At 43.0% G+C, this 15,710-nt stretch overlaps 1 protein-coding gene across 1 annotated transcript; it reads left to right on the forward strand.

Moving 5' to 3' along the window:
* Positions 1 to 106: 106 nt before the first annotated feature.
* On the forward strand, positions 107 to 15,044 carry zgc:154054 (Alpha-1,3-mannosyl-glycoprotein 4-beta-N-acetylglucosaminyltransferase B-like). The gene is made up of 15 exons (XM_046406153.1): positions 107 to 317; positions 2,496 to 2,645; positions 3,223 to 3,363; positions 3,630 to 3,763; positions 4,855 to 4,901; positions 6,152 to 6,265; positions 6,526 to 6,601; positions 7,219 to 7,333; positions 7,454 to 7,584; positions 7,871 to 7,978; positions 8,699 to 8,892; positions 10,585 to 10,663; positions 12,649 to 12,724; positions 13,439 to 13,551; positions 14,682 to 15,044. Exons 1-15 carry the CDS (start codon positions 227 to 229, stop codon positions 14,697 to 14,699), a joined length of 1,587 nt encoding a protein of 528 aa, XP_046262109.1. The 5' UTR covers positions 107 to 226; the 3' UTR covers positions 14,700 to 15,044.
* Positions 15,045 to 15,710: the final 666 nt, after the last annotated feature.

Below are 15,710 nucleotides of genomic sequence, written 5' to 3' on the forward strand. Positions count from 1 at the left end.
GCATTTTGCGATGAGCGGACACTTCAAGCTGCGGGCTCGTCCCAAACGCGCTTGCTTTCGTGGGTTTTGTGTCGTTGATGACGTGGGGTCACATCTGTCCAATCCCATAGTGCACCTTTACCCGCAGCACACCTGAACCTCCCACATCACATCCACCTGCTGTCCACCAGGAGCCGGTGAGGAAGTCGGCACACCGAAACGAACGGGCTCCTGGTTGAGAAATGAAATGAGGATTTTCCACCGCAGATATGGATTTCTGCTGGCTCTCGCGTGTTTCGTGTCGGTCACTTGGATTAAGTCGACCCCCAGTAATGGAGGTAAGCGGTCCGTGCGACAGAAACGCCGTGAAAACTTTTTAATCTGGAGGGAAACTTTAACTCTCGAGTTTAACTCTCTGGTTCAGTAACAGCTGTTTTGAAATTTTAAATATTTATTTCATTGGCAAAATTTGTCGAACTCGAGTTAAACTTTAGTTTTTTAAAGAACACAACCGGTAGGTACACGCTTCAGGCAGCTTTTTGTGTTGACATATGACTGTGAGTTTAATTGAACTAAATTTCACCGGTGTACGTGTACGGGAGGGTTAACTGTACGCGATGTGAACATCCAGCTGTTAAACACAACACCCTGTTGCTGATCGAGCCTCAGACTGTCAGCCCCATGGGGGCTCCGGCCGATACGGACCCCACAGCGGGGCGGCGGGAGGGGGTCCTCCTAATTAACACCCGGAGGCTCGAGACGTTTGTTAACCCTCGCGTCTCGTGATAGTCTGTTGCGCGGCTGTGCTGCTTCGGTTAGTTTATAGCCTTTTTGGTAGTAAAGTAATTTTTATAAAGGGCACCAAGACCAGGACCCTGGCAATCAGATGTATACCTTTGCTTCCAACAGTGGCGGAAATACATTCACTGAAGTAGTAGTTCTACTTCACTTGAGTATTTTGATTTTATTCAACTCAGAGACAGACAGAGGAATCATGTGTCTCTACAGCGTCGTGTTTGTGAGTTGATTGATCCCGGAAGTTCCAGTCTGTCAGTCTGTTTCTGACACTGCCTAAGTGTCTCAGATGATGGATTTGATTTATGACAGACTGCAGACTTGTGAAACAAGATGCTGTGAGGTTTGTGAGACTTAAGTTTGCACTGTCATGGATTCATCTTGTATGCCCTGGAGAAATTAAAAAACTAAAAATACAAAAGTCAAAATATTCCAATGACCATAATTTTACGGTGTGGAAAACATAGTAATGAAGAATCAGGACATCAGACACTCAGTTTCATTTATTTTTGTTTTATTTTAGCTACGTTAAGGTTTGAACTTAAATTTAACAGCAGTACACTCATGAAATCTGAAAGAGTGAACTCGTGTAGAGAAACTGTCACTTAGCAAGAACTCAAAATTCCAGAAGCAGTTAGTTTATCAAAGCATCACAACATTAACATTATTCATTTCAGATGAAGTGGTCTTTTACAAACAACCGTCAAACTGTAACTCATCGAAACAGAGCATGCAGAGATCATTTCCACAATGTTATACACGTAGCAAAAAGACACTTCATGAAATAATAAGTATTAGAAATGATGCATGATTTTATGTATCGAATATGCTGTACTGTGAACGTATACGATGCACTTAAGAGTTTTCGCATGAGACAAATGAGGACTGTGTCTGTTCTCTGCAGTTTACCGTTTGCACAAAGTTTGCATTTTATTCAGAACACTAAACAACACTCAAATATGTCATTGCTTCTAAAATACAGTGAGCCTCTGTAATTCTGTACATTTACATTTCTGGATCAAAGCACGTGACGATGCAACATTTTGACAGAAATCAAAAGGAAAGAAGTCGAATTTCATTTTGCTTTTGTTCCTTTTTCACCCATGGATGTTATGAAGTTATGAACGGTTACTTCACAGCCTTCATGCTGTTCTGTACATGTAGGAATAAACACTGGATAAGAGGTATCTGTAGTCTGAGACCTGAACTAGAGACTTAGCGCTTTGTGTTTAAAGGTCACTGAGACTTTGTCTAAGTGCTTGTTCTGTAGTGTGTGTTTTGTATCAAAACATTTCTTGGTTACAGTTCAGGATACAATATTTAAGCCAAGGGAAGCGAAGATCTCCGCGAGTATATTCTGAGCTGTAAAGTCACTGTGAAGGTCCTGAAAGGTTACGGCTTTTCTTATTCTAATACTATTGCACTTCTCCTTCGGCATCAGTTTGCTAGCAGTGGAGAAAAATATGAGCTTGTGTGTCTGCACAGACTAAAGAAATAAATAAACACTGTATACCTGACTCAGAACTCACAGACTCACTGTATGCTTTATGGCAGTCAGGTGAGGGTTGAAGAAGAAAATGTAGACTTACCTGAAAGATGGTATGTGTCTCAGTTAAAAGACCTCTAAACGCGTAGGTTCACTTACAGGCCCAGTGGCTGCGTTTCAGCTTCAGCAAAACTACTGCGAAACAGCTATATAATGTTTGTTTCATTGTGTGCAGGCTCAGCAGTGCTGCCAGACCTGCAGACCCTGTACAAGCGTCTGTCGGTGGCTGTGGAGCTGGGAGTGCAGCTCAACAGGGATCTTGGCAGCATCCTGGAACAGCTGGAGAACATCACCCATCCCAACAGTAGCACCACCACCTCCACAGGTAGTGGAGTTCAGTTCAGTTCAGCCCCCAACTAATACAGGTTTTAGCATCTGACACTATTACATTATACTGCAACTTAGTGTTCCCGATGTGGCAGTTAGTGCTGTTACCTCGTAGGCAGTCCTGCATGAATCTGTTGGGCCCCCCTTCAGCTCCTTGGGCTACAGTCTACAAGGCATTTCAGAATTAAGATTGGTTAATCACTCCACCACTCTCAAATTTTTTTCCTGCCAATCTGGGTTCGGGAATCGAACCACAAGCCGCTTCTCCAACCTCTAGGCTACGGCTGCCCCATTGCTGGACACCTTAGCAGTGCACATTCTCAAAGAAAGTTTAAAATGATCAAATCAATTACCCAAAGCCACAGATTGGTTTGACATTGAGCCCGAGGATTCTGTTATAGTGCATTCATGTGTTTTTTTTTGGAGGGGGGCAAATTAAACCTTTAAACCAAAGCCACTGAACAGACATGAACAGAAGAAGTTGTGGTTTTTAGGTCTTCGCCCCTAAGCTATAGGGACACCCTATTCCTGCATATGTTAATGTGTTCAGTTGCCTTCTCCCGTCCTTTGGACAGAAACAGTAAAGCAGCCTACAGATGGTTCAGGTGGACAGACGATCCTTCAGCAGCCTAACGTTTACGTCTTCATGCCCCACCTCAGACAACATCCAGACAGTCTCCAACCCAACGTAATCCTTGGGCAGGGCCGACGTGGAGGTATGTAGCACTCCTATATCACACACACACACACACGTCCCTGCTATTATAATACTGTATGTACTGCATATATGCATTTCAGCTTTGTTTGAAGTATTCAGCCTTTCTTTTCAAAACCAAGCTGATTCGAAAATAATAGACGCCTGGAAATTTCAAACAGCAGAAGACCAAACAGCCAGAAAACAGCAGTTGTGACATTTATGAAGTGTACTTGCCTTTCCCACACTGGTGTGTGTGTGTATGTGTGTGTGTGTGTCCTTTCTCAGTGTCCATAGTGATGGGCATTCCTACAGTGAAGCGTGAGAAGCAGAGCTACCTGGTCAACACACTCAGCTCTCTGCTCTACAGCCTGACGTCCGTCCAACGGCGAGATCTCCTCATAATAGTCTTCGTTGCTGAGGTTACACATACACACGTGTGCACACATTGTTTGGCATTTTTTCTTGCCAAGAGTCACATTACAAGACTGATTCCACACCTCTGTTCACCTCTGGGATCTGAACATGAAGCTAGAGTTGGCAGGCAGTTAGCTTAGCTTGTTGTTTTTAACTGCTTGGTATCTTCCAGTTATTTGACTTTGAACTTTGACAGGCCAGCAGTTTCCATCCTGCTTCTCGACATTATGCTAAGCTAATCTAACACATTGATGCTGCATGATGATGCAACATGATGGTGCTGGCTTTTCTGAGGCAGTGTGTCCTGAGCATGTCACCTGGTGTGGGCATGGGACGTCCAATGACATTCTGAGATGTTTTAATAACTCTCTGGAGAGTTTTTCTGTATGCCTCTGTGCTGTTTATGTACCATGCTGTAATACAGTCCGTAAAGACTGTTGTAGTACTCTTGAGCGCACCACAGTAATTTCTGGTGTTGAGAACAGCTCACAGCCTCCCCCTCATATCAAATGTAAACTGTCTCTCATAAACCTGGCTTGTTTTTTTTTTTTAAATTCAGCTTCAGTAAAATAAACTTTGCTTTTTTGCCTTTACACATTCCCATAACACACCTGCATATGTTACCGGGTGCATACCTGCTCACTGTTGGCACTGAGCACAACTCATGTCACTGTTGTCATTTACCGTCATCAGCTGGGATGACGGTAAATGACACACATGACTTTGTTATGAGCCACCTCATGTAAACAAGGAAGCACCTTTACCCTTTAAAACCTGTCTATTTAGTTTGTGTGGCACATCATGCAATGTAGATATGCATGTTTAAGCTCATGTTGTGAGATGTGCCCTGGAGTGAATGAGAAACACAACTGGGTGAAATGGTAGAAGGTTTCATCTCCCTCTTATCAACTGAAACTGGTTATACGAGGTCTGGCCTTAGAGGGTTGAGGACAATGAGGCTGCGTCAAACCAGAAGACATCCATTCCTGGTTCATTGTTGCCGGAGCATTCAAGACCTCGTGTTTGGTATTAACTGAGCACATCAGAAATCCCCTATGTCACTGACTCCCTCTATTTTCTCTCTCTTTCACATCAGGTGGACTCAGATTATGTTGGCAGCGTAGGAGAAACCATTGAGAAGAAGTAAGTGACATGGAGCTGTTTCATTCTGATATCACTGTTGCTGTTTGTGGCAGCAGCCAGCATCTTGTGTCTAAGCTTTTGTGTTTTTGGCAGAAAGAGTTTTCAGAGAGGCCTGTTCAGGTGAAATGAACTTGTTTCCCTTGCTCACCCTATAACTGATTGCTTTTGTAGCCAGATTTGGGATATTTTTTTGCGGTCGTCAAGTGTGACCACTTCATGAGCTTCTGAAAAATCATTTCATTGTTCACTATTCTTCAAAGAATGAAGTTTTATTATTAATCTTGTTTATATTATTCAAAGCTGCCTTAAACAATGTTTTTTATTAACTGAGTGATGTGGAAGTTCCTGCAGTTGAGCCCACTGCAGGTGCTACCTGTCCAGCACCAAACACACACACAAAGTTCCAACTCTATTCTCTCTTAAGGTGTTACATTAGATGTCCAGACGCAGATCACCTGTTAAAATCAGGTGTCAATGTGCCAGCCGGTTTTCACCATCCATCCAACATGATCTGATCTGAATTTAGATTAATCGACTGGTGTGTGGATTTAGCCAAAGAAATACTGACAAAGCTTCATAGCTGCTGAATTACACTATATAGACAAAAGTATTGGGACACACCTCTTTATTATTGAATTCAGGTGTGGTATGGAGCTGTTTTTCAGGGTTTGGGCTCGGCCCCTGACTTCCAGTGAAGGGAAATCTTAATGCTTAATACTTTTGTCCATATATTGTTTTTCAGGATAATTAGTCTTTTGCAACTTTCATCAAGCTTTACACAGTGGATCAAAGTCATCTGAAATTTATGGAGCATGAGAGCTTGTCACACACGAACAAGGATAAGATGACAGAACTATCGAGCACAGCACTTCCTGTTTGCACATATTTTATTGTGTGTGTGTCCTGATATGTAACATCATCAGTTTTGACCCCACAAACGCTGATACATTCTGCACTACATACTGTATGTTTTCACAAATTGCAAGTCAGCATCTGAGTTTTTTCATTGGATTTGAGATTGATTGATTGAAATGATTATTATTTTGAAGGAATACTTCATCTGTGTTATTTAGACTGTGGTGGCTTCTGGTGTGATTCGCATACAGAGAAACTGACATTCATAATATGTTCATAATATCTGTGGTGCACAGTATTTTTGATAAGGATTATCACCTCCAATGTAAAGACTGCACTGTTTGCATATGCTCTTTGTATTGTCGTGGCGAAGTTAACCGACTGTTTCTTTGTAGTTTTCCCAGAGAGGTGCAGTCCGGGCTGCTGGAGGTCGTCTCTCCCTCACCGCATTACTACCCCAACTTCACCAGCCTCACAGAGACCTTCGGAGACTCCAAAGACAGAGTCAAGTACATTCGGCCTTTGTGCTCCTATTCATTTTGAAGTGCTTAAACTGTTGTTTGGCTAAATTTTGAAACATCTGGCTTTAATCCCATTTATGACCCATTCTTGTTTTGGCTGCTGCTGCAGTGGGATTTACTTACTTGAAGAAGAAAGATAAAATCTGCATTTTCAGTGCATAAAAGAATCTGATTTTGAAGAAAATTTGTTGTCTGGTGGATTAAATACTTAAATAAAAGACCTGAACAAATTCCTTGTCTGTTTGTAGATGGCGAACAAAGCAGAATCTGGACTTCAGCTTCCTCATGCTCTACGCTCAGGACAAGGGAACCTATTATGTTCAGGTAAGGGGTGACCTTTGACCCCTTCCCAAACATTACAGCTATTTATGTTCTGTAGAACTCCTTTGAATGGCCCATGGAATAAATAAGTGAATGAATTGGGAAAGTGGAGCCAAGATGAAAGATACTCAAAAGGCCTCCATGGCCAACCACGTCAATAAACACTTTATTATCACCACTATATCATTCAAACTTAACCAGTTATCTCCAAATGCTTTTACTCGGAGGATACACAGATCCTCAACAGGAAAATTCCTTCTTACATTTCCGGCCACTGCAGTTTCTTTAAGATGAATCGAGAAACGCGTGGGTACCTGTTATGTCCCGCAGCGTCCACCACGTAGGCTCCCATTTCCCACACTCGTTTATGACTTCAATCAATCAGTAGTCATTTGTAGAGAACTTCACAACACAAAACAGACCAAAGTGCTTTCCAGTAGGATCAAAATAAAACAATAAAGCAGTTAACAGACAATAAAATTTCATAGGATAAAATAAGGTACAGTAAGTGTCACTGCTAGGTGTTAGAAGCTACTCAGAATAAATAAGTTTTGAGCATGGATTTAAGGAGAGATTTAAATTGCTTTTAAATAATGCTGTTTGTGTCGGCTGATTTCCAGTTAGAGGATGACATCGTTGCAAAGGCAAGTTACTACAACGACATGAAGACTTTCACCACCAGTATGGCTTCCAAGAAGTGGCTCTACCTGGAGTTCTCCCACCTTGGATTTATAGGTGTGTGTGTGTAAGAAGTATTCAAGGTAAGGGTTGATCTACATGGTCAGCCTTGTTTTTATTTGTTTGGGTTTAGTGATAATAACGTGCTTGTGTGTGTGTGTTTGTCTAATCCTCCAGGTAAGATGTTTCGCACCCGTGACCTCCCAATGATTGTGGAGTTCTTCCTGATGTTCCACAAAGACAAACCCATCGACTGGCTCTTAGATCACATCCTGTGGGTGAAAGTTTGCAACCCAGAAAAGGACGCAGTAAGTCAGTTGTGAAGTGATCAGCTGGAATAAAATACTGAGCTAACTGTACTCTGTATAGTGTACATATAGTACATAAGGTACCAACAGGATACATTCCACACTCCAGTCCATTAAATAGCACTACTGAAATGCTGTTTGCCTCTGAGAAGAGTGATGCTACCAAGACGTTGCTCAGGCGTGTAACAGGCGTTAACAAAGACGCTGTTTTCGTTCATCGTTGAAACTAAAAGCACCGACCGTTTGCTGTGTAGTGACCAGCATGCTGCTGTGTCGTCTCACACAGAAACACTGTAATGAACAGAAGGAGCTGCTCAAGCAGAGGTTCAAGCCCTCCCTCTTCCAGCATGTCGGCCTCCACTCGTCCCTGCCGGGGAAGGTACAGCACCTAAAGGTGAGTGCATCTCCGCTCCGCGGGTCCTCAGCAAGTATTGACATCAGATGGAAGTTAACAACGTGCATTACAACGCCGTGATGACACATGAAACATTGACTGGAAGTATTTATATGACACAGAAAATTTCGGTGTAATTCTACTGCATAAGTTCAATGATATTTGATGATTGCAAAAATGTTGAAGATTGTGTAGTTTTTACTTGTTTTTATCAGATGCTGATAACAGTAAAACCTCACCTGATTGCAGGGACTCTATGAAGATAAGTTTATAATAGTGAAACCAACACAGAAACACAGGTGTGTTTGCTGCACAGGTGTTCTGTGCACAGTTCATTCTGTCTCCTGTAATAAATCACACTCAAGTCACCACACCTAACTTTAAATTAAAGGACTGTTCTGTCACTGAGATGTCAAAGTGATTTGCCAGTCAGTGTTGACTACCTTTTCCTGTCAGATCAGCTGACGTCAGGTGGGAGCCTCGTCAGACAGGATGAGGCTGTGGAGAAACACCTGAATCAAACGCAGCCGGTTTGCCCTGTTAGTTACTGCATTGCGGTGGGGGTGTGTTTATACCAGACATGAAATCTGATAAAGGTTGAATTAAAGATACAGAACCGTTTTTTCCAGACAAAACCATCGCAACATCCAAGGTTTTTTATAGATTCTCCCTCCCTCTTTCTCTTTGTGTGTGTGTGTGTGTGTGTGTCCTCCCCTCCAGGATAAGGACTTTGGGCAGCAGGTTCTGTACCAGGCCCACAGTAACCCAGCTGCAGAGCTGAGCAGCAGCCTGAAACATTACAAGCAGCACAGTCTGGACAGAGCTTACAAAGGACAGGACTTCTTCTGGGCATTAACCCCCACGCAGAATGACTACATCCTCTTCAAATTCCCACAGCCGATTCACATGTCTGGGTCAGTTTGAATTCCTGATTTCCTTTTAAAGTTTGGTAACGCAAATTGGGCCAATAAACTCACTCGATGGATCTCAGCTAACACGCTGGCTGAGGAGGGAGAGAAGAGCTAACGTGGACTCTGCAGTGTTTGATGATTTTTCACAGGTCATATTGTTATCACAATACTCAACAATGTAATGACACATCACAGAAGTGAAGTGACAGGTTGGAACCTCCCCTGTGTTCTGCTGTGTCATTCAGTAAAGAAGAGACACATCAATGAGAAAATGCAAATATTGACGTGACAGATTTGAAGCATTCACCGCACTGTCACAATGTGTTTGATGTTTTGTGTTGCTTTGCTGCTTGACTTTTTCTTGCATTGCATCAGTTTGTACACAGTGGAAACTGCTTCCTGTTCCCATCAACCAAACAGAGACAAAGACACAGAGTGCAGCTGCCATTAGATCAGCACACGTAATTTGCACTGATGACTTTGACAACTTTGACATTTCAGTTGCTCCTCTGACGGATCACCTCGCACCACCTTCCGTCTCCTCCCTAGACGTGACATCGAATGCTCGAGCTTGCGTTAATAATGGCTTCACAGACTGGCAGGAGGAGCTGCTTCAGAGCTTTTTAAACCAGGACAAGTGCTGGGCAAGCGCTCACCTTTACCTGCTTGTCCACGTAAAACTACTATAAGGTTTAGTTTTTGGCCGCTTTTGACCCACCACATTCCCCAAACGTTTGCAGACGTGTGCTTCAGTTACACAGTATCGCATCGGTGCAGATACTCACCGACACATGATCCAGCATTTGAGGCAGTATCGGCATTTCCAGTACTGGTATCCGTGTCAGAACTACTCTAATGATTGTCCACAGATGCTCGACTGATGTTCAGCTGCCCGTTTGGCGTGTCAGGACAGTAACTGTAACAACAAGGCAGCAAAAGGCTCACATTTCCTAATATCGGTTTATATGAGCTGCATTTTGTACTTGACACACACCCGTCGAAACAGCCATACAGACTATAACATAAGCTTTGTCATTATAGGGCGGCTCTGTGCTTCAGCGCTGAGTGAAAACAGGACGCAGTGGGGTGTGGATGTAGTCACTGAAGTGTTTATGTATGGGGTAGCTGCCTGTCTGTGAGTGTTTGTCGTGCTTCAGCTCACACATTCCCCCTGATATTTACAGGCTGTTTTCCCATGTTGAGGTGGCGGACTGACACACCTGCTCTCTGTAGTCAGGCCTCCTTCGGCAAACACACTCAGGCGATTTAAGTCAGTCAGTTAGCCACTCCTGTCTCTGGAGTAAAATTAAATGGATGAACTCGCTGCACACAATTTCAAAAGGGAAATTCCCGCTTGTTTTCTAAAGGGCGAGATGAGATTTCAAATGTTTGAGTGAAACCAGTTAATGAGGTGTTCATGTTGATGAGATGGGACACTTTTGAGATGGGACATTTTTTTGTTATGATGTGTTTTTCTTTTTCAAGAAAAGGTCAAGAAGTTACGATTTGATTGAAGTGACAGGGATGATATTGTTGGGTTTAATAGCAAGTTCAAGATTTGTTTGTCACTGGTTGTTTCATTCCCACGTGACAGTGGGAATGATTTCACATCTTTCATTATGATACACGTGCTGCCTGTTGGACCTGGCAGTACACTCTTTTACTGCACTGATTATGACACTGTCTTTATGGCAGGTACCTGTTTCGCAGTGGAAATATCGAAACCAGCGGAGATAAATTCTACAACACCACAGTGGAAGTGCTGCCCAGCAATGTGAGTAACCTGTCTCTCTGTGCGTGTGTGTGTGTGTGTGTGTGTGTGTGTGTGCGTGTCCATTGGCTTCATTACTGCCGTCAGGTGGGTGTTGGTTTTCATCTCAGGTGTTGATGCCTCAGGAAGGAGTAGCAAGGTAACAGGAAACACCCACCACAACAAGATATCTGTTATCACTCTGTTGCCTCCCTGTGGCTGTGTGTGTGTATGTGTGTGTGTGTGTGAGTCGACTCTTGTGTCACACTACAAGGGAAAAGTGTTCAAGCCTTGGGTGACCTTTGTGTAAAGTTAGACAGACGTGGAATCTCTGTGTGGAAGATAAGAGGGAAACTGCGTTACACAAGATGAGCTGAGGTCCACAGGCTTCACATTGCAGGTGAAACACAAGCCGAACAGGCCGAACAGCAAACCACATGAGAAAGTGACATTAACAAAATGGATTAAGTGCCTGACAAATTTCTGAGAACGTTTTCCTGAATTCCCTCGCCATTAGCTCCCCGAGTGTCCCTCGTTCATCATGAACATAAAGAACTTGTTAGAACCGTGGACAGAGACGGACCATCGCCAGCTGTCTCAGTAAAGCTCGTCTGTGTGGTAGCTGTCCTGGCCAGGGGCTTGACCCGACTGCAGTGCTCACCTTTGATGGCGTATGGCACACCTGGCGTGATGGCCGTGTCAGCAGAGTGTCCTGTGGTGGCTTTGGGGTTGTGGTTTACGCATGCACAAGCTACAGAATGTAGCTGAATGTGTTGCAGCCTGAAGCCCCTGGAAGCTGACAACATTGCAGTTCTTCCACGGCCTGCATACGGACCGGGAGCGTCGCCCAGCTGAGCGCATGTCTCTGGATCAAAGAGTACGACGCAGGGCTCCACTTCCTGTTCATATCCAACAAATTCACACAGGCACTGAAGAGGAGTGGACCAACTTTTCACAGCAACAACCAGCTCTGTAGCCTACGTCACTGCTTTTAACTGACAGCTGAGTTTTTATGTTAAAAACCCAGAAAATGACGTGGATTGAGCCGCCCTTTAAAATCTGAGAGACAAAGGGTTTTTTTGTCTTACAATTTTAATACCATGCCTGGAAAAATAGTCTGAAAGTGTTGGCTCATATCTTTGTTGGGTGCAATAGTAAAAGTTAATTTTAAATTGTTTTTTATGCTGCTTTTTATGTTATAAAAGGGTGCAGTTTAGCTGACTGCAGAGGTTATCTGAGCTTTGATTGTAGTGACATACTGTATATTTTTCCATGGATTTTAATGTCGTATGTAATGCATACCAAGACCTATTCATCTCCTCTCCTTCACGAATAGGATTCCTGAAAGTATTTGTACTGCCTCAGTAAGCTGCTCGTTGTTTTGTTGTTACACAGAAGAAAATCTTAAGTCTGCTTTCCAAGCAGCTTGATGGTGACCTGGGAACTTGGCCTTGATGATAACAGTTAATGATTGCATATAATCACCAAACTGGCATGTGTGAGAGCAGAGTTAAACCTTATTGTGTATTTACATTCTTATCTGCCACCATTTGATTCGATAGTGGCAAGGTCACCAAGCAAAACTGTAAAGGCTTGATCACAAACCTAAAATATACTTTGGGTTCGTCTCTCTAGACTTTTGTTTGACTTGACTAACGGCTGAACACTAATCAAATATAGTCAGTGTCTTTATGCATATTAAATGATCAGCCCATGAAGAATCGCCAACAAACTGCAGTTCCCTTCAGCTCCGTGGAGCTTTGTATTTCTTTAAGCTCATTGTTTCAGTTTTACATCCCACAAAAATGTACAGTTTTACAGTCTCTTATCATCCTCATTTCCAGCAGCAGCAGGCAGCTGTTTTCAGGGAAAAGAGAGTGAATACTGGCTTTTGGTTGCCAAGCTGCTTTGCTAACTTCTTTTCTCTGGCTGCTTTCTTAATGAGGTTGCATTTCCCGAAGGCGTTAAGTCGCAGTCTGTCTGATGTCTGTTGTCTTGTCTTCTTTCAGCCATCAGCACAACACAAACTATTGGCCAGATCGTCTCCTGCCTACCAAGAAGCTGATCAGGGATTCATCGTCATCGGTACACCAACCCACACATTCAGCACACACATGAGGCCTGTTGGGGGGGTCCAAAGGAAAACCCTCATAGCCCCATATGACTCGTAAAACAGTGACAGCATGGAAAATATTAAAGTAAAGTAAAACCTGCCAACTAACATGACTTGCATGTCATTCGGGTTCTGTTGCATGACTGAAATAAGATGTTGTTTTCAGTCTTAAAAGCATTTAAGTTAAATAATAATTAACGCTCTAAGCCACCTAACATGACCCTTTATAGGGCTTTGTCTGATTGAAAATACAGTTGATACCATCCGGAAATTTGAAGACATTAGCAGGACAAACCTTCAGGGTTTACTTTTTAGCCATGCTAGTTGTGTAACTGAAGTTGGGCCACTTATTTTACTTGAATTGTGAATTTTGTTTTAAGCAATTCTTAACAGTTTTTGTTAGAAATTGCAAATTTCCAGAACTGTCTAATAAGATTTTTTTTAAAAACATCAATAAAATCCATGTCATATTTTACATTTCCAAAGATTCTGTTTTGTTGTCTTCACTTGAAAGACTTTACGTTTGAGAAGCCAATCGATGTGATTGGAAGGCTGTAATATTGATGGCAAAAAGTGAGCCTTTGTGACAAACTGTAACATAACAGCATTGGAAAAGGAGCTTTGGTGTGAGATTGTTGTCCGTCTACACATGCACAAAAACCAATGACAGCGTTTGTGTGTTTCAGGGGCGTTTGAGGATGGCGTAGCTCAGGGTGAGATTGAAGAAGCGCTGCAGCCGATCTCAGCTTTGCGCCTCGTGGTTCAATCCGACGCTGACGTCTGGGCTCTGCTGAGCGAGGTTTGACCTTAGAACTTAAAGAACTTAGCATAAAGCTAAGCTGCAGCTTGAATTTTAATTTAATTCAATTTAATTTATTAATCCCAAGCTGGGAAATTACTTCTCTGCATTTAACCCATCACTGATTGAAACACACACACATGCAACATGCAGTGAAACACACAGGAGCAGTGGGCTGCATCAAGCGCCCAGGGAGCATATATTGGGGGTGAAGTGCCTTGCTCAAGGGCACATCAGCCAGCTAATGGGGAGTGGGGACATTATCACTCTACCACACCCAAATTTTTCCTGCCCGTCCGGTGGGAGAATCGAACCAGCAACCTTCCGATCTGATCGTATTTAATGTGCTGTTTAGCTGTGATAAGAGAACATTTCATACCAGGCGACCATGTTGAAAACGGGCAAGTGGAAAAAGGGAAGCACACGGTGCCATCCAGGCCATGCGAGAGACTGAGATTAGAACAATAGCATCTACAATCAGGAGTTGTTCTTAAACCTGCTGTGCCCATTAATCACACGAGTTTGAACATCTACCAGTCTCATCATGTTAGAGCAGGGCTGGTATGGCTGTGGGGTTGCTTTTTTCCACATTTCTGTAAATGCTTCATGATAAAAGCAGGAAGTGTTTATTTGTTTTACAATAACATTAACAGGTCCAACGAGAGTGGATCAAAGGAAGGCTTTGTAAAGTGTAACATTAACCTGCGAAAACCTGCCCAACCACACACTCGTCGTATGGGAACTGCAAAGTGGCACCCAAGACATATCTGATCCAGCTTTAAAGGAATGTGCAGAGCGACCCTGAGTCATACCTCCCTCAGTTTCCTGCTAATGTCACGACTTGTCAGATCAAGACAACCTTCACTTCCAGACAAGAGCGAGAAAACCTTCTTAAACTGAACTGCAGGTGGCACGTGACGATGGCGAGCTTCTCGTTAGCACCGCTGCAGTGATGCTTACCTGCAGTTAGGTTCGTGTGTGGTCGTCTTTGTGATGGAAGCGAAGCAGAAATCAAGTTGGTGATCAGTGTGGTTGAACTGTAAGCTGACGGGTCACACTTGTGTGTGTGTCTGTGTGGTCTTACAGCAGCTAAGGTTTGCTTAACACTCACTCTTGTTCTTGTCTGTCAGATACTCATCAAAGTTTGATGCCCACAGAGGAGAGGGAACCACACACATATCTGCCATCAGGCCTGGGGTTCCACCTGAGCAAACCCTGTGCTGGACTAAGACTACAGGGACCTGAAGAGTCTGAGCTGACTGTGACTGAGGTCTGTGAGGAAGGAGGATCCATGTTTATGGCTCTGAGCGAGACAAAGGCAGTAGCAGTTCAGCAATAATGAAACTTGCGGAGTGTAAGGGAATGCAGTAACCTCGTGAAGTGATCACACTGCTGGCACTGCTGACAGTTGCTGTTTAAAGAGTGAAAACAGGAGAGCTAATTTATTACTTTTTATTTTGTTGTAACAAATAAAGAAAAAACATCCCATGTCACCTTGTCTTTTGAGTATTTAACAACAGCTTGTTTTTTTTAGCTCTATTTACATGAAATACGTAATTGCAAAATAAAGTACCCATGGATTTATGTGACACTGAATAGACAAACAGGAACAACCAGCCAGACTGGTTTTAAGACAGACTTTGATTATCTAGTCACTGTGTAATGCTGTTTGTTTGATCTTCAGACATGGTTTGGATAAGAGCTGTTGTATTATTAAAAGGACAAGGCTGACAGTATTACATATCTTACTGTCAAAAATCTTAGGAAGGAACCCACAGACACGGTACTTAGAGATGGACAAGCACATTGCTGGTTTTCTGGAATTGGTTGGGAATGAGAAAAATATAAAATAACAACAGTGATATCCTTTAATATGGTGCATTTTGAAATTGCATCCTTGAACAGCCACTTGAACACCATTCAGCACAGTCTGTGTCACGTTCAGCATACATGAGCGTTTCAGCAGCAAAATGACAGGTGTGGTATCACAGCACCTTAACAATATTCAACCCTGCTACGAGGGCACAACGTCAGATATTTTCTAAATATTCCAATAGGAGCTTTAGTTTGGTCCTGACTCCTAATGAGGCCAAAGTCCTTCTCCTACACAAACACCGCAGGAGAAGGCAGAGTCTTCTGCAGTCCAAATAGCATTAGTG

The sequence above is a fragment of the Scatophagus argus genome, chromosome 12 (genome assembly GCF_020382885.2).
Source record: "Scatophagus argus isolate fScaArg1 chromosome 12, fScaArg1.pri, whole genome shotgun sequence".
In the NCBI taxonomy this organism is placed as follows: domain Eukaryota; kingdom Metazoa; phylum Chordata; class Actinopteri; family Scatophagidae; genus Scatophagus; species Scatophagus argus.

Bases quoted from the DNA above. Each gene is read 5' to 3' on its own strand.
- zgc:154054 (XM_046406153.1), top strand. From the start codon at position 227: ATGAGGATTTTCCACCGCAGATATGGATTTCTGCTGGCTCTCGCGTGT. The intron at 4,902-6,151 runs GTAAGTGACATG...GTTTCTTTGTAG, and splicing joins GGAGAAACCATTGAGAAGAA to TTTTCCCAGAGAGGTGCAGT. The intron at 7,334-7,453 runs GTGTGTGTGTGT...CTAATCCTCCAG, and splicing joins CTCCCACCTTGGATTTATAG to GTAAGATGTTTCGCACCCGT.